Source organism: Heptranchias perlo, chromosome 21 (genome assembly GCF_035084215.1).
Source record: "Heptranchias perlo isolate sHepPer1 chromosome 21, sHepPer1.hap1, whole genome shotgun sequence".
Lineage (NCBI taxonomy): Eukaryota > Metazoa > Chordata > Chondrichthyes > Hexanchiformes > Hexanchidae > Heptranchias > Heptranchias perlo.
Window position 1 is genome coordinate 22920386 of NC_090345.1, and position 26205 is coordinate 22946590.

The window sequence follows — 26205 nt, forward strand, 5'->3', positions numbered from 1 at the left end:
ACCCCAGGCTACAGGCTTTTGAATGCTTCCATCAATGGCAGGCTTTAAATTTTAGATAAAATGCTTTGTCTCAGCTTGTCAGCTCAGTTGATGCTTGTGTACACTTATTAATCCTGGATGTCAGTGGCTGAAAACTTTCCAGTTGATGGGTGTGAGTATTAGTCATCGCATCTATCTGGAAATCCTGATCAACACCTGATTTGAACTGAACAGGATTAGAATCATAGAAAATATACGGCACAGAAGGAGGCCATTTGGCCCATAGTGTCCGTGCCGGCCGAAACTGAGCCACCCAGCCTAATCCCACTTTCCAGCACTTGGTCTGTAGCCTTGTAGGTTACAGATCTGTAGGTGCATATCCAGGTACTTTTAAATGTGATGAGGGTTTCTGCCTCTATCACCCTTTCAGACAGTGAGTTCCAAACCCCATCACCCTCTGGGTGAAACAACATTTCCTCAGCTCCCCTCTAATCCTTCTACCAATCACTTTAAACCTATGTTCTTGACCTCTCTACGAAGGGAAATAGGTCCTTCCTATCCACTCTATGTAGGCCCCTCATCATTTTCTACACCTCAATTAAATTATTCCTCAGTCTCCTCTGTCCCAAAGAGAACAACCCCAGCCTATCCAATCTTTCCTCATAGCTAAAATTCTCCAGTCCTGGCAACATCCTCGTAAATCTCCTCTGTACCCTCTCTAGTGCAATTACATCCTTCCTGTAATGTGTTGACCAGAGCTGTACGCAGTACTCAAGCTGTGGTCTAACTAGTGTTTTATACAGTGATAGCATAACCTCCCTGCTCTTATATTCTATGCCTCGGCTAATAAAGGAAGTATCTGTATGCCTTCTTAACCACCTTATCTACCTGTCCTGCTACTTTCAGGGATCTGTGGACATGTACTCCAAGGTCCATTATTTCCTCTACACCTTTCAGTATCCTCCCCTTTATCGTGTATTCCCTTGCTTTGTTTGCCCTCCCCAAATGAATTATTTCACACTTCTCCGGATTGAATTCCATTTGCCATTTTTCTGCCCACCTGACCAATCCATTGATACTTTCTTGCAGTCTACAGCTTTCCTCCTCACTATCAACCACATGGCCAAATTTTGTATCATCTTTAAACTTCTTAATCATGCCCCCTACATTTAAGTCTAAATCATTAATATATACCACAAAAAGCAAGGGACCTAGTACTGAGCCCTGCGGAATCCCACTGGAAACAGCCTTCTGGTCACAAAAACACCCGTCAACCATTACCCTTTGCTTCCTGCCACTAAGCCAATTTTGAATCCAACTTGCCACTTTCCCTTGGATCCCATGGGCTTGTACTTTTTTGACCAGTCTGCCATGTGGGACCTTGACAAAAGCCTAGCTAAAATCCATGTAGACTATATCAAATGCACTACCTTTATCGACCCTCCTTGTTACCTCCTCAAAAAATTCAATCAAGTTAGTCAGACACGACCTTCCTTGATTAGTCCGTGCCTGTCCTTGATTAATCTGTGCCTTTCTAAGTGACTGTTTATCCTGTCCTTTAGAATTGATTCCAATAATTAGTTCTGAATACAAATAGCTCCAATAGGAAACTATTTATACTATTGTTTTAAAGCTACATGTTTTATAAGGGAGATGTATAATTTACTTTTTGCACTCAGTGTCTGACTCAATTCGGCATAGTATAGCTCACAGGGTATGGTATCATAGTGGTTATGTTACTGGACTAGTAATCCAGAGGCCTGGACTAATAATCCAGAGTCATGAGTTCAAATCCTGCCATGGCCCCTGGGGAATTTAAATTCAATTAACTAAATAAAATCTGGAATTTAAAAAAAAACTAGTATTAGTATGGCCCATGAAACTACCAGATTGTCGTAAAAACCCATCAGGTTCACTAATGTCCTTTAGAGAAGGAAATCTGCCGTCCTTACCCTATATGTGACTCCAGACCCACAGCAATGTGGTCGATTCTTAATCACCCTTGCTACAAAAAGTCATAATAAAAATAAAACTGGATGGACCACCTGGTATCGACAAAGGCAAACCAAGCCCAGTCGACCCTGCAAAGTCCTCCTCACTAACATCTGGGGACTTGTGCCAAAATTGGGAGAGCTGTCCCACAGACTAGTCAAGCAACAGCCTGACATAGCCATACTCACAGAATCATACCTTTCAGCCAACATCCCAAACTCTTCCATCATTATCCCTGGATATGTCCTGTCCCACCGGCAGGACAGACCCACCAGAGGTGGTGGTACAGTGATATACAGTCAGGAGGGAGTGGCCCTGGGAGTCCTCAATATTGACTCCGGATCCCACGAAATCTCAAGGCGTCAGGTCAAACATGGGCAAGGAAACCTCCTGCTGATTACCACCTACCGCCCTCCCTCAGCTGATGAATCAGTCCTCCTTCATGTTGAGCACAACTTGGAGGAAGCATTGAGGATAGCAAGGGCACAGAATGTACTCTGGGTGGGGGACTTCAATGTCCATCACAAAGAGTGGCTCGGTAGCACCACTACTGACCGAACTGAAGGACATTACTGCCAGACGGGGCCTGCAGCAGGTTGGGAGAGAATCAACACGAGGGAAAAACCTACTTGACCTCGTCCTCACCAATCTACCTGTCACAGATGCATCTGTCCATGACAGTATTGGCAGGAGTGACCACCGCACAGTCCTTGTAAGAACGACGTATACATATGTATAAGACATATTATACGTATATTCCTCATTCTACCATTATCAACAAGTCAGGGGATCAACCCTGGCTCAATGAGGAATGTAGAAGAGCATGCCAGGGGAAGCACCAGGTGTACCTAAAAATGAGTTGCCAACCTGGTGAAGCTACAACATAGGACTACATGCATGCTAAACAGCAGAAGATAACATGCTATAGACAGAGCTAAGCGATTCCACAACCAACGGATCAGATCAAAGCTCTGCAGTCCTGCCGCATCCAGTCGTGAATAGTGGTGGACGATTAAATAACTAGTGGGAGGAGGAGGCTCTATGAACATCGCCATCCTCAATGATGGCAGAGTACAGCACGTGAGTGCGAAAGACAAGGCTGAAGCGTTCGCAACCATCTTCAGCCAAAAATGCCGAGTGGATGATCCATCTCGGCCTCCTCCTGATATCCCCACCATCACAGTCCAGTCTTCAGCCAATTCGATTCACTCCACATGATATCAAGAAATGGCTGAGTGCACTGGATACAACAAAGGCTATGGGCCCTGACAACATCCCGGCTGTAGTGCTGAAGACTTGTGCTCCAGAACTAGCCGCGCATCTAGCCAAACTGTTCCAGTACAGCTACAACATTGGCATCCACCCGACAATGTGGAAAATTGCCCAGGTATGTCCTGTCCACAAAAAGCAGGACAAATCCAATCCGTCCAATTACCACCCCATCAGCTTACTGTCAATCATCAGCAAAGTGATGGAAGGTGTTGTCGACAGTGCTATCAAGTGGCACTTACTCGCCTATAACCTACTCACCAATGCTCAGTTTGGATTCCACCAGGACCACTCGGCTCCAGCCCTCATTACAGCCTTGGTGAAAACATGAATTCCAGAGGTGAGGTGAGAGTGACTGCCCTTGACATCAAGGCAGCATTTGACCGAGTGTGGCACCAAGGAGCCCTAGTATAATTGAAGTCAATGGGAATCAGGGAGGAAAACTCTCCAGGGGCTGGACTCATACCTAGCACAAAGCAAGATGGTAGTGGTTGTTGGAGGCCAATCATCTCAGCCCCAGGACATTGCTGCAGGAGTTCCTCAGGGCAGTGTCCTGGGCCCAACCATCTTCAGCTGTTTCATCAATGACCTTCCCTCCATCATAAGGTCAGAAATGGGGATGTTTGCTGATGATTGCACAGTGTTCAGTTCCATTCACAACCCCTCAGATAATGAAGCAGTCCATGCCCACATGCTGCAAGGCCTGGACAACATCCAGGCTTGGGATGATAAGTGGCAAGTAACATTCGCGCCAGGCAATGACCATCTCCAACAAGAGAAAGTCTAACCACATCCCTTTGACATTCAATGACATTACCATCTCCGAATCCCCCGCCATCAACATCCTCGGGGTCACCATTAATTATAAGCTTAACTGGACCAGCCACATAAATACTGTGGCTACAAGAGTAGGTCAGAGGCTGGGTATTCTGCAGTGAGTGACTCACCTCCTGACTCTCCAAAGCCTTTCCACCACCTACAAGGCACAAGTCAGGAGTGTGATGGAATACTCTCCACTTGCCTGGATGAGTGCAGCTCCAACAACACTCAAGAAGCTTGACACCATCCAGGACAAAGCAGCCTGATTGGCACCCCATCCAGCACTGTAAACATTCACTCCCTTCACCACTGGTGCACCATGGCTACAGTTTGTACCATCTACAGGATGCACTGCAGCAACTCGCCAAGGCTTCTTCAACAGCACCTCCCAAACCCACGACCTCTACCACCTAGAAGGACAAGGGTAGCAGGCAAATGGGAACAACACCACCTGCACGTTCCCCTCCAAATCACACACCATCCCGACTTGGAAATATATCGCCATTCCTTCATCGTCGCTTGGTCAAAGTCCTGGAACCTCCTACCTAACCAGCACTGTGGGAGAACCTTCACCACACGGACTGCAGCGGTTCAAGAAGACGGCTCACCACTGCCTTCTCAAGGGCAATTAGGGATGGGCAATAAATGCTGGCCTCGCCCGCGACGCCCACATCCCATGAACGAATAAAAAAGATGAAGGTTAAGGTCCTCCTGCTGTGTCCCAACAATGTAGTTTGACTGAAATCTCAGACGAGCATCTCCTAGTGACATTTTAATTATCTACATTGTCCAATCTTGTGACCTTTCTAAGTTAGACAAGATTTTTCTACCAATTTGTGCTAAGTTATAAGCAGTTTTGTGCAGCCCTCTTGCACCACCAAGAAACTGGATTGAGACTATCCACACTCGCATAGAATCTTTGCAGCTGTCCAAGACAGAAACCTATTCCTCCATCAGTCTGATCTGGATTCAAGTTCAGTCTCAGATGAAAAGAGAATGTTGTAATGACAGTAGCCAGTTCCAGTACATCAGATTTTTAGTTAAGGCAATGAGGACTGATTAATGTGTGCTCCGTAGAATTGTGCTTTCAATTGTGTAAAATGTTTTTCGGTAAGTTGATGTATCTTTTTCCATGAGTCTAGTATAAATTTATAAGGACCACTGTAAGATTTCACACCACGTAATATCAGGTGCCTTAAAATGATAGGAAAGAAGTTCACTCCCCTACCCAGCAGATTTATGGAGTTCGGCTGCATAGCTGTGGGAATGTGCTAAGCAGTGGTGAGGCACTTCTGAACACGGAGAGGAGAGTTGCACCTAAGCCAGTCTTATACACCTCCTAGCAGAAAGTTCAGGATGGCACTGAAGGAACAGATTGAAGCCCTACATCCTCTCCAATTACCGCCTTATCTCCAACCTTCCCTTTCCAAAGTCGGGGAATACGCTGTTGCTTCACAATTGCACTCCCCCTTCTTCCAGTTTGAGACTCTCTGAGACCCTCTAATCTAGCTTCTGCCTCATCCATAGCATTGTGACTGCAGTGGTCGAAGTCACTAATGACATCCTGTGAGACTGTGACTCTCTGTCTCTCCTCATCCTCGACCTGTCCACCACCTTCAACATTGTCAACCACTCCATTCTCTTCACCTTTGTGACACTGTTGTCTCACGGTTCCACTCATACCTCTAGATGTTGGTCCCTTTCTCTCCATCATTTCTATGTTACCCTTTGGAAAAACCATCTGGAAGCACGAGCTGGCAGTGAACAGTTTTGCAATGTCTACTCCCAGCACAGGCCTGGAGCAGTTGCATCAGAGTTTTTACCGCTAGATTATTTCTTGTCCCCTGCTCTCTCCACTATTAGCGGCTGCTCGTTCAGCCTCTATGCTTTTGTCCTTTGGCTCTGCTTGTCACATTTCTCCGTGCTTTCAAAAACCTTCTTAAAATCATAAAATGTGCGGCATCTACTGTTTTTCTTAACATAGCATTTTGAGAGATGTTCCTGTGTGTGAGGAGCACTATAGAAGTGCAAATTGTTGTTATCATTCCCTCTCAGCTGCAGTGTAAGGCCAAGGAAAACCAGGAGAAGAAAATGTGGAAAGTAAACATATAGAATTTACTTTTGTGCAGTAAAAAGATATGATATTGCATATTTTAACGTGTAATTTTTTCTTATTTTCTCTGCTTGCGAGTTACATTTATATTTCACTATTCTAATTATTTATTAGAAATATTATTCTAATAATTTCACTATTCTAATAATAGTGAATTATTTCATATTCTAATTATGTTAATCATACCAGGTGACCAAGTATATAGAAGGCCTCAGTTTGTTTATTGCATGTGTACATCCCCACACCCCCCCAACCCACCTCACCATTCCTTGCAAGACTCCTGGTCAGGAGGGCGGAGGTGAACTGTATCCAAGCTTTCGCCTTTGCCACTTGTACGCTGACCATTGATAGCTGAACAAGATTGGTTTGCCTGATTCACCTCCTAATTTTTCCTCTCATTATGGGGCCTCTGCTGTGCACCTCAACTCTCATACTGTGGGCAAAGTCAGGAACTTGCCATTTGGATGGGAACGTGTGTCCCACTATTCTGCAGCACAGCATGTTTAGAGTACTTTGTCATCAAGCTACCCCCTCGAGTTTGTTGACTTTAAGAAACTGACTGAAAAAAATTTCAAAGAACATTAGACATAAAATTCTCTTGGAAAAGTTCCATCATTCATTTATTATTTTATTGTAAAAACACCCATGATCATATATTTCTCTCTTAATAAGTTGCAGTATTTACATTGAAATGTAACAAAGCATACACCATAACCATTTCGTCATATGTTGCTAGGTTAAACTACCAGTGTTGCTGCTAGGTCGTTCCACAGACCTGAGACCGGGAGAGTTTGTGGTTGCCATTGGAAGTCCATTTGCACTACAAAACACAGTGACAACAGGAATAGTGAGCACGACTCAGCGAGGAGGAAAGGAACTGGGACTTCGAAACTCCGATATTGATTACATTCAGACGGATGCCATTATCAATGTATGTTTAACACAGATGTGCTTGTCATGAGTTAAGTTTTTTTTAATTTTAATCATTTCCATACTCCATATTTTGATCTGAAAATGATTTCTGTTTTTTTCATAGTACGGAAACTCAGGAGGTCCACTGGTGAATTTGGTAAGAATGTTTTATCTGTTGTCTGTGATGCTATGCTGATCTACATAAAGCTTTCTTATATTTCTCTTTAGTTCTAATTTTACACTAATTCTACCCACAAGTAGCTTTGTTTGTAAGAACTGAGATTTGAAGCCTAGCCCTGTACTAACACAGCAACAGCAGCTGAGACGGAACAGAAACTGAGCAGCACCACCTGTTCAAAGCTACAGTTTGAGTCTGTAATATCTTATGAATGTTGCATGTAGTTACTTGGTACTAGGCATTCATAGGTGTTCTCACTTTCAACAAATTTAATAACATTTAAAGAAAAATATCTCCTACCAGTGCACATTTCACACTTTCTGTGAACTTTGTGTGGATTCCTGTCCAATGGAAACTATTCTTAAACTGAATATATTCTCTACACTGATAAAATGTTTGGATAATTGCATTTTCTGTATATTGTTTCATTTAGGATGGTGAGGTTGTTGGAATTAACACCCTGAAGGTGACTGCTGGAATATCATTTGCAATTCCATCTGACAAAATTCGGCAGTTTCTAGCTGAATCTCATGACCGACAAGCGAAAGGTATGTAGAATATAGTTAAGACTTTTCATTCTTTACTTTGTTCTTGTTTTAATAAATTGTATCCGGCTTTGTGTGCAGTATTAAATACTGGAAGTTGCAAAACCTAAAATCCATATCGTAGCATCTAATTATAGTGAGGAAGTGCGCTGGCACTCGGTGTTATGAAATGGTTGGCAGCTGGGATTCCCTCTAGGGAGAATTCTGCTGAAGGAAGAGTTAACATGTGTTATTCGTGTCCACTAACTGCCATTGATGGGATCTAGGAAGCTTTCACTGCCTACCCAGTAGGGCTGAGGAGGGTAAGTGGTAGGGTACAATGAAGGAACTACATCAAAACATTGGGGAAAAATTAAGACTCAATTTCCCCTACCCTCGCCACTTCCAAACCACAAATTAATTCTGATATAGGTGTCTTTCTGCGGGCTCAGTGGGTTATCACATTGGCCATTCCTGTCTGTGATCTGGATTCAAATCCAGCCTGGGCTGATGAGTTTAAAGCCTTTTCTTTCTGTTACCTGTGAGTGTTCCTCCATGCAGTGAGTTTGGCCAGTTCCTAGTGGGCACAAGACTGCTCACTTTGAGTAGCTGAGGCAGAAGGTAACTTCACTTTCAGCTCGGGACCATCGCCGGAAGTGAAAATCGATCCCAATATTTTGTAGAGGAAACAACAGATTTTGTTGGCATGTTGAGTTCTGCCATGGGCGGGCAATCCTCTCTGCCAGGTTATTGCCCAGGCTGCGAAGTTGATATTGATCCCACATTATTACAGAGTGTCAATGCTTGGAAAGAAAGAAGAATGTAACTGGGTGCTGACATAAGCAATAATACTCCACCTGCATCAGTGCCTGCAGAAAACCCTCCTTCTATGCTGGAACAAAATGACTTTGACACACATGCCAAAAGAGAAACTACGTGCTGGAGACTTTGTGTAAACTCGATATGTGGTTTAAGCTGTAAAGGTCAGCGAATAAATGTCAGGGCAGGTATTATTTGGACAAAATCAGCAGGACGCATAAATTGAAAGTGGCTTTCCTCCAAAAGAGTACTGATGAATCGGAGCAGTCCGTGGGCTATGAATGGAGTTCTCTTCTATGTCAGAGTTCAGAACTGACTGTAAATGTTGTTTCTTAAAAATTGGCCTTTTATGCATTATTTTTGATGTATTAAAGGAAAGAATCAGATTGATATAAAAATGGAAGCTGTTAACACTTATAATACTGTGATAGTGAAGTGATGGTTGTGCTCGTTTGACAGTAGATGGTGTAACAGTGAAGGGGGAACAGCAATAATGTGAAGAAAGTAAGGGCCATAATAATGTAACTGTGGAATGGAAACAGTAACAGTGCGACAGAAATGGGGCAATAGTAATGTGAAGGAAGCATGGACAGTAATAGTGCAACAGTGAAGTGGGAAATGTAACAATGTGACAGTAAAACTGGAGCAAAAGTAGTGTCACAGTGAAGTGGGACTGTAATTATGTAATATGTAGGAGCTGTTATAGTGTAACAGGGAGCTGAAAGGTACCAGTACAAACCCCATTTTCAGGGGCGAATTAACAAATGGATTCATGGGGCCCCAAATGGGTCCCCATACAAATATGGGGCTCCCAGTAAAACTCGCAGATAAAACAAACGAATAACGCAGAAAAACTGCATACAGCCACTGGTTCAAAAATATTCTAGCATTTAAAAATACTGTCAGAAGGGAGCAAGACAGAGTCTTGAGATTCGTGTTTTAATGGAAGGGGGGAGTTGTGCGGAGGGGCCCCGAATGTTCTTGGCGCCCAAGGCCCTAAGAATTATAATTTGGCTGTGCCCATTTTATACAGTTCCAGTTGGGACACACTGCAGTAAATGTTGCAAATGTAATTCACCATTACTCAGGTTGAGTGGTTAGATTGCATCTAGAATAATATTATCAAATAAATCTAAAGAATAGCTCTTTTAAATTGAAGAACATTACTGCTTTATGCATTCATTAACAGTACATCAGAACATTCAATATTTACTGCAGGTACTAAGTTGTGTTTCACTTGGTGCAATTGTTGATTGAAAACTAATTTTATCTGGGGTGTTGCTATCAGATTTAGAGTTTTATCAGCTTGGGTTTTATGTCAGAGTGCAGTGGCCAATACTTGAGTACAAGACTACTTGTGTTGTATAAGATATTATAAACTGTGAACTATAGCCCACTTTTAGTGGCGTAATGCTACCCTTCGGGAATTTAAAAAATGTCATCAACAAATAAATCTGGCTTCTAATGGGCTCAGATTTCTAACAATTGGACAGATAATTGAAAGAATGGGCCTAGACTTATCCACATTGTGGGTGGGGTTTCAATGGTTGAAATTGCTGTCAGGAATTCATTAATAGCAGGATGCCCCATTGTTCCCTATTTCAGTACTGTAATAGTGACACTAAAAGTGATAGCACAGAGACATATAAAATAATAGCTTTGCGATTAAGAACATGTTTCTAACAGCACCGTGTTTACCTTGCGGGAAAACTGCAAGAATACATTCTGACTCAGATGCTTTCATTAAGGGCTGGATTCATAATACAGGGCTTAAACAAATCAAACATCTTCTTTTGATATTAACCTCAAAGATTGCCAAATTTGGGCTGGAAAGATTTGGGAAACAGTTACATTGGGCACGATTTTAAAAGAAATGTGCGAGTGCGTAGGGGCTGGGAGGCAACGAAAATCGTGTTTTTGAGGAGCGGGCAGGAATCCCAGCTCCAACACGCCTAATAACGTGTACGACCCAGAGCCACCTGGGTGCCCGCCCTGTTCCCGAACCCGGAAGTCCCGCCGGCAATTAAAGCCAGTGGGACGATATTTAAAGCATCAATTCAACTAGTTAACCACGCCATGGTGAAGGAGTCGTGTTTCAGCCGGCAGCCATTTGCCCATTTAAATACCTGTTTGACAGATGGGGTTAAAAGGTGAGTTGTTGCAGCAGGGCACTCTGTTCTCTCAGGCAATCTTTTGGCTGGGAGATCTTTGTGTTTAGACTGAAAATTCTTGGTTTCCACTCAGAATTGTTCTGTTTACACATATTTACCAACTTTTCGGACCCTCTCAAACTGACACCGTCAGGATGGGGGGTCGCGATGGCTGTATTCACCACTACATCCGAGGACGAGCAACATCACCAGCCTCACCAGGCACCGCGTGCACTTCCGCCAATGGTAGCTCCACAACACGGTGCTGCACCACAAGCACCTGCACAAGAGCACAGAGGACAAGAACAGAGGGATCGATGTCATAGGAGGCACTACCCTCGTCAGAGGGTCTACAGACCGAGACTCAACTTCCTGGACCTCTCTGAGGAGCAGCGCATACGGCAGCTGAGAGTGAGTCGCCAGGTGGTAGCAGACATCTGCAGGCTCCTTCATGCCGAGCTGCTCCCCGGCTGGGCTGAGCGGCATCTCATTACCTGTCGCAGTTAAAGTGACCACTGCCCTCAACTTCTTTGCCACCGGACCACTCCAGGGTGACACTGGTGACATCGCCGGTGACATCTCAGTCGTCTGCACACAAGTGCATAAGGCAGGTCACCGACGGCTTGTTTTGCAGGGCCTCACAATACGTCCACCAGACGGAGAGGGCAGTGGGATTCCACTCTGCGGCTGGCTTCCCATGTGTACAGGGTACAATCGATTGTATGCATATAGCAATCCAAGCACCTCCACACGAGCTAGGACTGTTCATCAACAGAAAGGGGTATCACTCCATCAACGCTCAGCTCGTTTGTGACCACCGCAAAAGATTTCTTCACATGTGAGATTTCCTGGCAGCTGCCACGATTTGTTCATTCTGAGGGAATCCAACATCCCGGGCCTCTTACACGCACTGAACACCCTTAAGGGCTGGCTCCTCGGGAACAAGGGATACTCCTGCACATGTGGTTGATGACACCTCTGAGGAAACCCATCAGCAAGCAACAGCGTCAATACAACGGCAGCCACATCACCACCAGGTCTATAATTGAACATGCGATAGGGCTGCTGAAGATGCGATTTCAGTGCCTCGATCATTCTGGGGGAGCGCTTCAATACGCACCAGCGAGAGTGGGTCACATTATGGTCTTGTGTTGTGTCCTGCACAACATGGCGCAACAGAAAGGGGTCCGGTTGAGGAGGCCCCATGCCCTCATCCGCCATCCACATTGAGGAGGAGCAGGAGGAGGAGGAAGACAAACCCATTGGCAGAGCCGTGGCTCACCTGGCTGCTTGTGAGGCTCGGGAGTCACTCATATGTGAACGGTTCTCGTAAGATCAGAAAGTGAGAAGAGTCCAGTCCTCACACCACCTGGAAAGATCAGCACCAACACCAGCACCCACCCCTCCCTGCACAAAACAGTCCTGCAACTACACATACACCCATTGTAAAGTCACCTACTGGATGGCATCAAGTGTTGCTGTTCATGGTGAAGGACATGAAAGGGCCCTATCACAAAAGCCAGTCAAGAATGGGCAAGACGTGGCAGTAGTGGTGAGAATGTTAACATTTAATGTGACTTTAACAGAAACCAAATATAAATGAAAAAATATGACAGTCTATCCGACACTCTTGTGCATACCCTTCATAATCACAAATCCTTCGCCTTTCTCCCCCTACCACTTCTACATGGTGCATCCCCTGTGGCTGCAGCAGAGGTAGTGGCAGGTTGCTCATGTCCATGGCCAGACTGCTTAGATGCTTTTGGCCTACACCCTCTGGATTTTGGAGCCTGTGAGGGCCCCTCCAAAGACTGCTCCACCTGCACCTGTGCAGGGGCAGGCTCGGCCACCCGGAGAGGAGGCAGCATTGCAGGTACTAGTTGAAAGGGGGGCAACGGGTGAGACGTGGGAGCGCTTTGAGTGGCGTCACTACTTCCATGTCCCCTTTTGCAATCATCCCTCTCCTGGACCAGGCACACATCACTCCTACCATCCTGCTGGAGAACAGTTTGGAAGACATGTATGATGCCTTTGAAGCCCAGTTGTAAAGTTTCTGTCTGCCTGTTTAAGGCGGCAGAATGTTGTTCAACATGAGTCCGAATGGCCATTGTCAGGGCCTGAATGGACTCATTTGTGAGCTGTGCTTGAAGCTCAATGGAGGCTAGCCTTCTCTTCATCGCAGACATTCCCGCACTTACCTGCGACACTATCTCAGACATTTCAGCAGTTACGTGCGACACTATCTCAGACAGTTCCTCACGTCCCTGTGACACTATCTCAGAAATTCCATCCCGTACCTGTGCCACCATTCCACTGATGCAAGAGTTGGACTCCTCCATCCTCTGCACTATTGTGGAGATTGTGCGTGGCACCTGTTCCAGTACCTCGCAAATGTGCTGCTGTCCTCGATCATTCTCCTTTTAAAGGATGGCCCCCAGGGTTCCGCAGCTGCATCCAGCTGAGCAGAGCCTGGAGAGGAGTGCGCCCACCGACGTGGACTCTCCACAAGTGTCTGCTCACTTGTGTGTGGTGACTCACCAGGTGCCAACCCAACTAACTGACTACTAGGACCCACTGAGGTGTGAGTATCTGCGCTGGTGGATGGCTCACTGAGATGTGACAGTGCGCCCTCAGAGGCCGGCAGGTCCTATGAGGAATCGCCCTCTGCTGTTACTGTGGTCGTTGAAGGGCCTGTAAGAGAACAGAAGGCAATAATAAGCATCATCACAGATGTGTCATGTTGCGATGAGCATACTGAGGAGTTCAACATGCCAATCATTGTTAACATCAGTTCATGTTGTGTGTGATGAATGTTAAAGTTGTGTCACCAGACGTTTGTGGGGTGCCAAGTCTCAGCGTTCCTGACAGACAGGCACTCGAGGGGTGCACTGATCTCCAGGGCCTCCTCCCCCGTGTCTGTGAGGACCACTATTTGTTGTGGCCCCCCTCCAGTCCTCACCCTCTCGCATGCATTTTGCACTCTCTCCCAAAAGGGGAGAAAGTACAGATGTGTGAGTGAGTGAGGGTGAAATGCGTTGCTTTGGGTGAGGCTGACCGTGAAAGAGGTGCATCAGAGGGTGAGTATGAGACGGAGACATCACGTTGAATCAGGATTGGGGTGAGTGATCGTGGTGGGGTCACAAATGGGGAAGTGAGGAAGTGCAGGTAAGTTGAGGATGAGCCTTAAGTGGGTTTGAGGAGAGCGATGTGATGGAGTAGTCTTGGCAATGCAGAATGAGTTGTGGAGGGGATTGATGTGCACAACGGAATGCAGGAGAATCAGTAAGTGTACTCACTTTTGCTGACCTGGTTATGTCATTGAAACGTTTCCTGCACTGGACCCAGGTGTGGGATATGTTGCTGCTGCTGGTGACCTCCTCTGCCACCTCGAGCCAGGCCTTTTTGGTGGCAGAGGTAGGGCACTTCCTCCTGTCGGCCGGGTAAAATAGTTCCCTCCCCCCGCCCCCGGCCAGTAGCAGCTGAAGTGAGGCATCGATGAATCTTGGAGCAGCCTTGCCCCTGTGCTGCTCTATTGGGTCTTCTTGCTCTTTGCTCCAGCAAAATCCATTGGAGCAATGGCCCTTTAAATCCTGACGCACCAGCTGACAGCAGGCCATGCGGGTGTGCAGTCCGCCCACTGCGCAGCTTTCGGACAGCAAACCCCAAAACAAGGTTGAGGGGTACCAATTAAGTCACGATCGCAAGGGGAAAGGTAAGTTTTTATTAGTCGGGTTTGCCGTGTGCCCTTTGAACCCCCCTGCTGCCATCCCACCGCTCTTTTAAAATCGAGCCCATTGTTCCTTTCACGATTGCACACTGTAAATATTATTGGGCAAGAATTCCTTCAGTTGCTATGTGTAGCAACATCGTAAATGCTTTTGTGAAACTTTCCTCTGTTTAGTGTTTCTAGTGAAATTATAAGCAGATTCTAAAAGAACACATTTATTTTCTGATGCTAATAATATTCCAATTAGTAAACTGCAAATCCAGGCAGATAATAATCATGTGAAATGTGTTCAGAATATTGAAAGAAAACAAACTGAGTTTACCTGAGAAATTTCCCTTTCCAAAGAAGTTTGATTTTGTTTTTTTGTAGGAAAAACTGCAACAAAGAAGAGGTACCTGGGAGTTCGAATGATTACACTTACCCCCGGGTAAGTAAACTGTGGACTTCTATCTGTGTGGAAGTAGTGCTGTTGCAGTGAGCTAGTTTTTAAGGGTGGTGATCGTTTAAGAGTTTCATAAAATGAATCCTAAAGTATTTTATACTGCTGTTGCTTTATTGTCAACAAGACACAGAGTACAATTGTGTTCTGGAATACACAGCTGCGAGCCTAATGGTTGGTGTGAATACTTGTCATTGATAGGCCACTTCCAGTTGGCAACATGGTCAGAATGTCACCATCAGGTAGAATGGCCATTCAGCATTCATGTCACACTCCCTGGATTTCATGTCCCAGTAGTGACTGACACTGATCTGCTAGTTAGTTTGTGCAATTGAGATTTGTTAGTTAACCCTTGCCCTGCTGAATAAGCAGGCATGTCATACAGTTTGCATAACAAATCTGCACTTATCTGCAGTGTTAGGATGTGATGAATGCATGCAATTAAATGAACAAAATTTCAAAACCAGTTTTGTGGAAAAAAAATGGAGAGATTAAATTACGCTTCACTGTTACTATGCCGTGCTAGTGCAGCCTAACTTATATTGGTGGCTGAGAAAAACAGGAAATCGTAGCAACAGAATGTAAAATGGGTGAAAATATTACCTACTGGCTGATCTCCGGTGGCAATGCTCACAGGGGTCTGGAGCATGGCTGTGATGTTGAGTTGCTAAGATGAAGCTGTGCTTAACTTGGCCTGTCCCTTTAAAAACATTTTCCCGGTACTTGTGGGAAAAATCTATATAGGTGCATCCAAAGTCAATAATATTTACATGTAAATCCCTCGCTTCTATTTTTGGGGAGCAGTCAGATTATCAAGATTAGGAAAAATAAACAGGAAATGACTGACCTTTTTAATATATTTTTGACGTGTATTGTGGTGGATTGTAATGGACATGCATTAGATGGAAGACTTTTTTTTATCTATGCAGATCTCCCATAGTGTTGATAACAGTAATCCATTGACACAATGGTTTAGAAAGACAGCAGTGTTATACCATAATAAAGAGCATCAAAGGAGGAGAGGGAGGTTTAAGGAGAGAATTCAAAGTGTGGCGCCTAAGCAGTTGAAGGCATGGCTGTCAGTGGTGGGGCGAATTGAGGGAGGGGGATGCACATGAGGCCAGAGTCAGAGGCACAGAGAACTTGGAAGGTGGGCTTGTGGCACTAGAGGGGGTTGTAGAGATTTCGAGGAAGTACAGGGACCTAAACACAAGGATGAGAATTTTATATTTGAGCAGTTAGGGGACTTTGAGCCAATGTAGGCCCTTGATGACAGAGGTGGTGGACAAAGGGGATTTTCTGCAGGATGGAATATGGGCAGCAGAGTTTTGGATGAGCTGAAGATTAGGGAGGGTGAAGGTATCCGATCAGGAGAGCATTGGATTAATCAAGTCTGGAAGTGACAAAGGCATGGGCTGAGGGAGGTGATGTTATGAAGGTGAAAGTAGGCAGTCTAACGTGGATAAGTGTGAGGTTATCCACTTTGGTTGTAAAAACAGAAAGGCAGATTATTATCTCAATGGTGATAGATTGGGAAAAGGGGAGGTGCAACGAGACCTGGGTGTCCTTGTACACCAGTCGCTGAAAGTGAGCATTCAGGTGCAGCAAGCAGTTAGGAAGGCGAATGGTATGTTGGCCTTCATTGCAATAGGATTTGAGTACAGGAGCAGGGATGTCTTACTGCAGTTATACAAGGCCTTGGTGAGACCACATTTGGAGTATAGTGAGCAGTTTTGGTCTCCTTATCTGAGGAAGGATGTCCTTGCCATGGAGGGAGTGCAACGAAGGTTTACCAGACTGATTCCTGGGTTGGCAGGACTGACGTATGAGGAGAGATTGGGTCGACTAGGCCTATATTCACTAGAGTTTAGAAGAATGAGAGGTGATCTCATCGAAACATAAAAAATTCTAACAGGACTAGACAGACTAGATGCAGGGAGGATGTTCCCGATAGCTGGGGAGTCCAGAACCAGGGGTCACAGTCTCAGGATCCGGGGTATGCCATTTAGAACCGAGATGAGGAGAAATTTCTTCACTCAGAGGGTGGTGAACCTATGGCATTCTCTACCACAGAAGGCAGTGGAGGCCAAGTCATTAGATGTATTCAAGAAGGAGATAGATATATTTCTTAATGCTAAAGGGATCAAGGGATATGGGGAGAAAGCGGGAACAGGGTACTGAGTCGGACGATCAGCCATGATCATTTTGAATGGCGGAGCAGGCCTGAAGGGCCGAATGGCCTAGTCTTGCTCTCATTTTCTATGTTTCTATGTTTCTATGTTTCTAATGAAGATGATATGGGGTCAGAAGCTCAGCTCAGGATTAAATAGAATGCCAAGGTTTTTAAAAATAGGTTTAAGCTGAGACAGTGGCCAGGGAGGGGGATGGAGTCAGTGAGGGTACAGAGTTTGAGGGAGACCAAAGATGATGGTTTTGGAATTCCCAATGTTAAACTGGAGGAAATTGCAACTGGGTGTCTGACCAGCAGTCCAACAGAACAGAAACAGTGGAGGAATTGAGAGAGGCAGCGGGGAGGTAGAAATGGGTCAATGTACATGTAGAAGCTGACCCTGTATCTGATGCTGCCAAGGGATAGCATGTAGATGAGGAAGAGGAGAGGGCCCAGGATGAATTGGAGGCAACATTATAGGGGTAAGAAGAGCATTCATTGCTCGGTATGCTCTGCGATTAAATAGGTAAGAGTGGAACCAAGCGACCAATCGGAAAAGTATATGCGGCTGGCCGATCAAAAGTAATGGGATGCTGGTAGCAAATATGGAATCACTAGCATCATATTCAATGGCTTTTCACTTTAAAATTTGTGAAATAAATTGATCCTGAGTAGCACCGCCATATATTGTGTAGCATAGAAAAAACAACTTCAAGTATAATAAACCATCCGATCTCAGCATCTGGATTCTATATCTCATAACGGTGGAAAATTCTTTTTATGGTCAAGGAAAGATAAAACTGTCTGTTGTCACTAAATTCAGAAAATTTGGTGCAGGTTTTTGCTGAGTCTCAGTTGTTTTTCAGCCTCGCAAAGGAACTGAAGGAGCGCCAGAAAGATTTCCCTGATGTCAATGCTGGAGCCTATATCATCGAGGTCCTTCCACGAACACCAGCTTCCAGGTAAGTAAAGAAAATAACTTCCGTATGATTTATATGTACAGTACTTCTAAGTCCTCATTCTGAATCCTTCCAGAAAGCTAGGCAATGTGCAAAGTATGGAGTCGCATTAACTTTTACCCAGTAGTGGTTGCTATTAGATTCAAATGTACTTCAAACCAGAAATATTCTTAATCATTTTGCACAATCTCCCTTGAGTTTAATGTTTAAAAAAAAATCAAATGTGAAAATTGCTTAAGGACATGATGCCTATGCACCAATCATGGCAATGTTATGTGACGCATACAGTTCTAAATTTCTTTTTGGAACAGAAAAGGTTTCAGATTGAAGTATGATACTTTACATGAGGAGGGGAGGGTTGCACAAAGTACACATCCCCTTCTAAAGAGCTGTAGCTTATCTCTGACGACCTGATCCAGCCCTAAGATCTCATTTCAGTGATTTTCAAAGGCTTTAAGAAAAATCAGTTCTAGCAGTCCTAAATTATTCTCCAGTGACAGGTGCATAAAGATTTTACACTACTGTCACTGAATTAACCAGTCTCCGCTCCAAATTTGAGAATGTATGGATAAAAATTCTGCAGTACGTAGGAATTTTCTGAAGTTGTTTGAGAAACATAAAAGGGAACAATTGTTCTGATCACTATGCGGAATGACATTGTAAAGACATTCCTATCTGCATTTACTGTGTTGTCTTGTGTAGTGACCAGAGCAATTCCTCCCTCATTGCTGCAGTTTTAAAACAACTTGAGCTTCTGGATTTTTCCTAACTCTTGCCCATTGCTATATCACACTGATGTGGCAGCAGATGGATCTCATCACCCCAATCAATATGAGTGAGACATTTTGGAAAATAACTCAATGCTTTGTGTATAGACCAAGTTACATTAAAATGAAACAGATGGTGTTAAAATACATGGAGCCATTTTAAACTAGACAAGTGTGAGCAGAGATCTTAGTGTTTAAATGTCAGCAAATTGTCTTGGTGTCTCCTTTGTTAAAAATTAAACTCATACTGAGAGAATTACATCATTTATATATCAGGGCGTGTGTAGGAATTTGAGGTTGGCATAATGGATATTCTGACTACACCATTATACTTTCAGTAAGAGTCATCTGTGTCATATCAGAAAGGTTAGCATTAAAATATTTCGAAACAATTGAGCAGGCACAAGCTTAGTACCTAATTGTTAGATATTTCTCAGACATTGTATAAATGAATATTGTTTTTATATTTTTTGTGTAGTCTCAATTTTTCATATGGGGGTTGATTGGGCTGTTTAGGAACAGCACTGTGTAGCCATTATACAATAAGTCCATATAAAATAATCTTTTCTGCATTTCTAAGTACACACACTTAAGTCAGTTTTAAATATCAGTATAAATTAAAAGGGAACACTATCCTTTTTAATAAAAATAAGGAACGGAAACCATATGCTGTGTTGTGAGGATATCCAGCTTCTGACATTCCATTCCCTTCTGTAGCATATTCTGGTAGGATTACAACATGTATTTTATTTGTATTCCAAAGTGAGTGACAATCAGACAGGATATATTTTGATAAAATGATTGGAGTTTCCCTTTAATTTAAATGGACTGTTTTAAGTAAGAGCCTTTGTTTTCATATTTCTGGCTTTTCATGTTATGGTCTTATTGTTTATACTTTGAGCAAGATGAAGATGGGATATATTCTAACTTACGTTCAGTGAACGCGTTCACCACCCCAGTTTTGATGGGCAATACTTCTCTGATCCCTAGCCAACTTTTTCCTTTCTCTTTCTTTTTACTTAAGGAGTAGTTGAGGCAAATAACATAGATGCATTTAAGGGAAAGCTAGATAAACACACGAGGGGGAAAGGAATAGAAGGTTATGCTGATAGGGTTCGATGAAGAAGGGTGGGAGGAGGCTCATGTGGAGGATACACCCTGGCATGGACCAGTTGGGCCAATGGCCTGTTTCTGTGCTGTATACGTTCTATGTAACTCTTAAAAAAAAAGGTGAATGATGTAAAACATAAACTACACAGCTTCCGGGCCCATATCACTTTAAATAAAGGAATATTCATATTTGTTTGATCTAGAAGAGTAAGTTATTGTGTGATATTTCAAACCGCACATTTTTAGTACACTTTAAACATTGCAACATAGTAATAGACTGATGGCAAAGATAATAGCACATAGAATAAAAGGAATTATGGCCACATGGATAGAGAGATGGTTGGAAGGCAGAAAGCAACAGTTAGGGTAAAAGGAAGTTTCTCAGACTCAAAAGATGTGGTGAGTAATATTTCACTGGAGGTCAGAGTTATGGTCACTGTTATTTGCTGTGTGCGTAAATGATCTGGACTTACAAATTGAGGGAACAATATTGGAATTTGCTCTTGACACCAAACTGAGTGAAGGGAGGATGGGGGAGGGGGGGTGGGGAGGGGGGTGGAGGGCGGTGGTATTTGACGAGGTTTGTGAAAAACTCCAGGAGGATATTGGCTTGTAGTAATGGCAGATGCAGTTCAATATAAAGGAAACATATCTTTAATGGTGAGATCTGAAATGGATTGGAGGTGCAGAGGGGATGTTGGAGTGCACGTTCCCCTCCAAGTCACACACCATCCCGACTTGGAAATATATCGCCGTTCCTTCATCGTCGTTGGGTCAAAATCCTGGAACACCCTTCCTAACAGCACTGTGGGAGAACCGTCACCACACGGACTGCAGCGGTTCAAGAAGGCGGCTCACCACCACCTTCTCGAGGGCAATTAGGGATGGGCAATAAATGCCGGCCTCGCCAGCGACGCCCATGAACGAATAAAAAAAAAGACATACAGGTCATTGAAGGTGGCACTGTGAGTGGATTAAAAAAGGCCAACAGAATACTTGGTTTTGTATCTAGAGGTAGAATACAAAAGTCAAGTGGTAATGTTGAACTTGTACTAGACCTTAGTGAGGCTGCAGTTAAAGTCATGAGTGCAGCTTTGGTATAGATTCATTGGGATGTTATCAGGGATGTGGGGTTACAGCTAAGAGGAGAGAAATTAGAGATTTTTTTTCATTAGAGCCGAGAAGGTTAATCAGAGACCTGATAGAGGTCTTCAAGGTTATGAAGTTATGACAAGGTAAATAGTGACACATTGTTTTCACAGGTCAACAAGATGGTAATGAGAGGGCACAAACTTAAGATAATCACAGAAAGAATTAAAGAGGAGATTAGAAAAAGTTTCTCTAAAGAGCGGTTAGAAACTGGAACTCACTGCTGCAAACCATTGTTGAAACAGAGGCCATAACTAATTTTAAAAGGGAATTAGATTTTTCCTTGAAAAAGAGGAATATGGAAGAATATAGGGAGTGAGCAGGAAAGTGGGATTAGACTAAGTGCAGACAAACATTGGCATAGACTTGATAGGCCAAATGGCCTGTTTCTGTGCTTAATGTTCTATGATTCTAATAAGTTCTAAAGCAAATACATGAATCCTAATAATTTCTATGAGGTACTTGCGTTTTCTATGGAATAGATGTTATGACTCTATTTTATACTTAATAGGCTGGAAATAGTCATTTAAAATTACTTTTTGTGATGGAATCAATTTTCTTTCCCAGCAAGACCAGAATGAAATCTAATTCCAGTTGACACTAGATGTTATTTTAAACACTAAGCAAAACTCTTGAAACTTATGGAAACAAATTGGTACGCTTGGAATGCATTAGAGTAATCTTTCTCAATGTTAGCTATTTCCCATGGTTATTTTTAGTACTTCCTGCATTTATCTATTCAAGAAAAGCTTGGGAAATGTTTCTTACTTGCAAAAGTCCAACACAGTACGGTTTAAGATTAAGACAAAAAGGTTAACTGAAAATAAGTATTGTAAACAATTTTACAACACCAAGCCTCCAAAAGCTTGTGAATTTAAAATAAAATTGCTGGACTATAACTTGGTGTTGTAAAATTGTTTACAATTGTCAACCCCAGTCCATCACCGGCATCTCCACATCATGACTACCATCGAAAATAAGTATAGCTAACCAAAATAAAATAATTGGAATTGAACAAAAAGCTTATTAATATTTGTCGATTTAGTCAATTAGTTACTAGTTCCTGTGATTAGGATGGATTTTTGTCTCTTTCTCTGGACCCTTACATTTGGAGCCATTTTGACCAAATGCCACTGAAGTGACCGAGTCATCTGATTGTCCTAGAAAAATAGGAGAGGGACAAGCGTTAAGATGTAGTTGTGGGGTAAGAACTAGCAGATCAGTGGCAACACATTCACCACCAGCTTGTCATGCTCAATGTGTGACCAAGTGAGTGTGTGACTGAAAGAGTTATGTAGAAAGAGAAAAGGAAGAGAAGGTGCCAACACACCCTGCTGTGCTAGGCCTCCAGTCTCGCTATCTCTGATGCTGACTGTTCTGTGTCTTCCAATGATTTTGATGGTAGCCTCTTCTATAGATATCAGTGTTTGTAAAGTGGCAGGGCCTCCTGTTGTTGTCTCCTTCCTGTTGTATGCCAGTTTCTTCTGTGACAAGAGTGGAAGTTTCCTTGGCAAGAGTTTTCAACACTTATCAGCTAGCTTATTATTATAGTGCCCATGATGACAGGAAAAAGCAGCAAGTGAGTCCAAGAGGGAGAAGTAGTTCCAAGAGTAGTAGCAGCTTTTGAGGGTTTTGAGTGCAAGCTGAAAGGATGTGCGGATTTATGGAGATTCAAGGCAAGTGGGCAAGGGAAGGATTGATAGTGCTGATGAAAAGATAGGGTCCTTGATAGGCTGTGAAGAAAGTATGAGAGATGTGAAGGGGACTCTTACCTTAGAACTTCTGGTAAGATCATCAGATTTCTGATGGCACTGCAGCCAGGTTCTGGCAAAAATGCTGATGGCATTAATGTATGCGTCCCCTTTTGCCATGCCCATTCACCAATTTGTCACAGTAGCCATCCATCATCCATGGGGAAGAGGACCTCCTCTCTGTTGTTCACTTGCTTCACTGGCATCTCCACGGCTGCATCCGAAAGCCTGCGGGCTCTGCTGGAATTCATGTTGCCCACAGACATCTTCCTGCAGCTCCATGGTGTTACTTCTATCTTTTGCCAGCAAAAAAAAACACCTCCCCTTTAAGATACTGCAGGCCCTTAAGCACCTGCAGGAGTGTCCGATTTTCCTTCTAATCAGCTAGCTGCTATAGGGAGCACGTTTCATGTTAGCAGCACACTCCACCATGCTAAACGGCTGCTACTCTTCAGTGCTTTCATTGCCAGTTACCCTCCTGGTTTGGTATTGTTTGCAAATTTGCATTAAACTTCTCAATCCAAGTCATTAATGTAAATTAGATACAGGTTCAAACTAGGAAAAGGAACAGAAATTCCTTTTGAATTCTAACAATTTAGGTCTGATGCCAGGAAGTTCTCACTCACGCAAAGAGTGATCGACATATGGAATGAACTTCTGGGTTGAGTCGTGGATTAAAAAAATCTCTAGAATCATTTAAGGAACAGTTGGGGGTCATGATGGGGAAACCTGTAGAGACCTTTAGGATGGATGAGCTTGGATGAAGACCAAATGGTCTTCCTCATCTATATTTATCCTATAGTCTTATGTACCTCCTTCTTCCACTGGCTGGAGGAAGATTGTGTGTTGTAAGCAGATACAAAAAATATGGTGTGTAGAAAACAGTAAAATGTCAGAGGTTGTATATATGCAATATGGATCCAGAATACTTAACTATTCTATACTTTTTTCTTCTCAGTGGAGGCCTGAAGGACAATGATGTGATTATTAGTATCAATAATCAATTGGTAACTTCTTCCAGTGATGTCAGCGAAGCGATTAAAAAGGATTCATCCCTGGCAATAGTTGTCCGTCGGAGCAATGAAGATGTGATAATAAATGTTGTGACTGAAGAAATTGAACCTTAAAAGTGAGCTGGATCTCTTGCCTATGTGAATGAAACAACAAAGAATTTGATGTTTACTGGATATTAGCTTATAAACCTGTTGATATTTCTACTCTAGAACAGCATCAGGAGATATCTGCAGCTTGGGTATAATTCTATGATATGATTACAAGCTGAGATGATCCTGAAGCTATTGTAAATTGGAAATCAGTTTTCTTGATGCACCTTCTTCATGTTTTTTCACCTTGATTTTATTGTAATCCACTGTTTTTAAAATGTCAGTGTGAACAGTTTACTCGGCTAGCATTTCCATTTCATAAGATTGGGGAATTATCATTATTGATATTGGCACCCAATCTCTTCCAATGCAGTTACTTAATTACACCCTGTGACAACAAATAATAAATATGACGTTTCTGGTATGGATCTGGCAGATTTTTTTGCTACTAGCTATTAGAGCGCAGTGACCAGGCTAACCAGCGCATGGGTAAGTGGATTGTGAAATAAATGAGGGAATACATGTGAAATCTTTCTTGTTTATTTCTCCCAGTCTCTGTGTTTTCTCTAAACCAGACATCCCCATGTGGCTGAGACATTCAGGAGCCAAATTATTCCAGGGCTCCACTAAAGCCACTTTTAGTCATCTGCATGAGAGTGACTTGAGGGTGAATTTTCCTCTAATTTTCTCTCCCCTTTGTAGGTAAGCACTTCCCCTTCCACCCATGGGTGTCAGCAGGCATATTTTACACACACACTACAATATTATTCCGCAGGGGCTACATTTAGAGAGTGAGGAGGCAGGGAGATTGTCCATTGTCCATCCATTGGGCAAGACCCAGCCATTTGGTGATTTTATGTCCTACATCCTACTTCTGCCGGAGATCCTCTGAGTCCTGGGTGGCATGTGTGTACACTGCCCATCTCTAGTTAAAATGTTTCAGGTGAAGTTTGATACACAGATCAGGAGAGGGACCAGGGCTAAGACCAAGATCAGGAGTAACTGAGAATGACACATAGCCAAGGCAGGGCTTTATGTGTGGCCATGGTTTATATGCCATAAAATATTTTAAAGCAAAAAACCTGTACATTAGGGTAAATTTTTCTCTGCCCTGCTCCCAAATAGCACCACAAAATTGCATGTGACACAGGAAAAATAGGTGCTAATCCTTTTCCACATTCTGTCCTGATTGGCACTGCACCTGAACGTCCTTTCTGGTGTTTCAGATGGCTGCACCTGACTATATCTGAAAAGTGTGCAGCAATGTAAATTATATGTGAATGAACTTCAGATGGCTCTGCATACAGAATTTCTCTAATTGTATTGGGAGCAGATCAGGGGAAGACTCCCATTAAAACAAGTGCTTACTGCCTCCTGATCTGCTGTTTCGGTGATATCTGTCTTAAGGGTTAGACTGGGGTTATGAAGAAAGGTCTTTATTGTTCATTCTTTGAATAAATATTATTTTTCTCGGCTACAGTGCTTGTTGCAGAATGCTGTTCGTCTTTTACACTTAGTGGTGGAGATAGTGTTCAGTATTGGTGCAACTCCCCCCACCCCACCCCATCCCCGTCTCCCTTTGTGTTATGGCTTATTTGGAGGTGGACAAAGGGCAACCGCCAGAAGCACCCTTGACAGCTCTTGAAGTTATTTGCCTGATCCGCTTCTGAGCCGTTAATAGCAGGTTCCCTACCACAAGCAGAAATGCCCTCTCCCTCTGACTGAACAATTACTCCATTCCACCCAGAATAGAAAGAAAAGCCTCACAATCAATCCAGCAGCTTCCTCCTATTCCTGCTTCATCATTCATATCCACATTTGTTTTTCCTGTTTCTGCACCTACTGCTTGGAATCATGGTGTTGCCCTTTGCCCAACTCCCTCCAAGGCTGACTGTAGGGGCATCTGGGCTGCTGCTGCCATTCTAGTCACCGTGCAACAGCACAAACTCATTCACAGGGGACTGCCCCTTTAAATAGATGTGAAGACCACTACCAAATAACTCAGCTTCCATCAGGCATAAGTGGGTATAAAACTTCCCATTAGTCTTCAGAAACTGTCCACTCAAACCCTGTTCCCAGTACCTGTCAAATTATAAGTCCTTCAGGCTCTCTCATGAGGTTTCCATTTGACCTTACCCTTTAAGATTGCTGTTGCCTTTAAGACACAGTCAGCACCCAGACTTCCTCTTGGTGGCTCCTGCAGCCAGTGCGCACTTGAGCAATGTGAATTAGGCCCAACAGGAAGATTGGTGCTAAGGATGTTCTCCCAGCACAG

The 26205-nt window shown here is 43.5% G+C and overlaps 1 protein-coding gene across 1 annotated transcript in view; it reads left to right on the forward strand.

The window, feature by feature from the left end:
* Positions 1 to 25407, forward strand: part of htra1b (HtrA serine peptidase 1b) — a 53324-nt gene extending 27917 nt beyond the window's left edge. Inside the window, exons 4-9 of the mRNA XM_068002295.1 lie at positions 6909 to 7103; positions 7209 to 7241; positions 7696 to 7810; positions 14852 to 14909; positions 17958 to 18053; positions 23786 to 25407. Of these exons, the coding sequence (XP_067858396.1) occupies positions 6909 to 7103; positions 7209 to 7241; positions 7696 to 7810; positions 14852 to 14909; positions 17958 to 18053; positions 23786 to 23954 (666 nt within the window). The 3' untranslated portion in view covers positions 23955 to 25407. The remainder of the gene's footprint in view (positions 1 to 6908; positions 7104 to 7208; positions 7242 to 7695; positions 7811 to 14851; positions 14910 to 17957; positions 18054 to 23785) is intronic.
* The last annotated feature ends 798 nt before the right edge of the window (positions 25408 to 26205 follow it).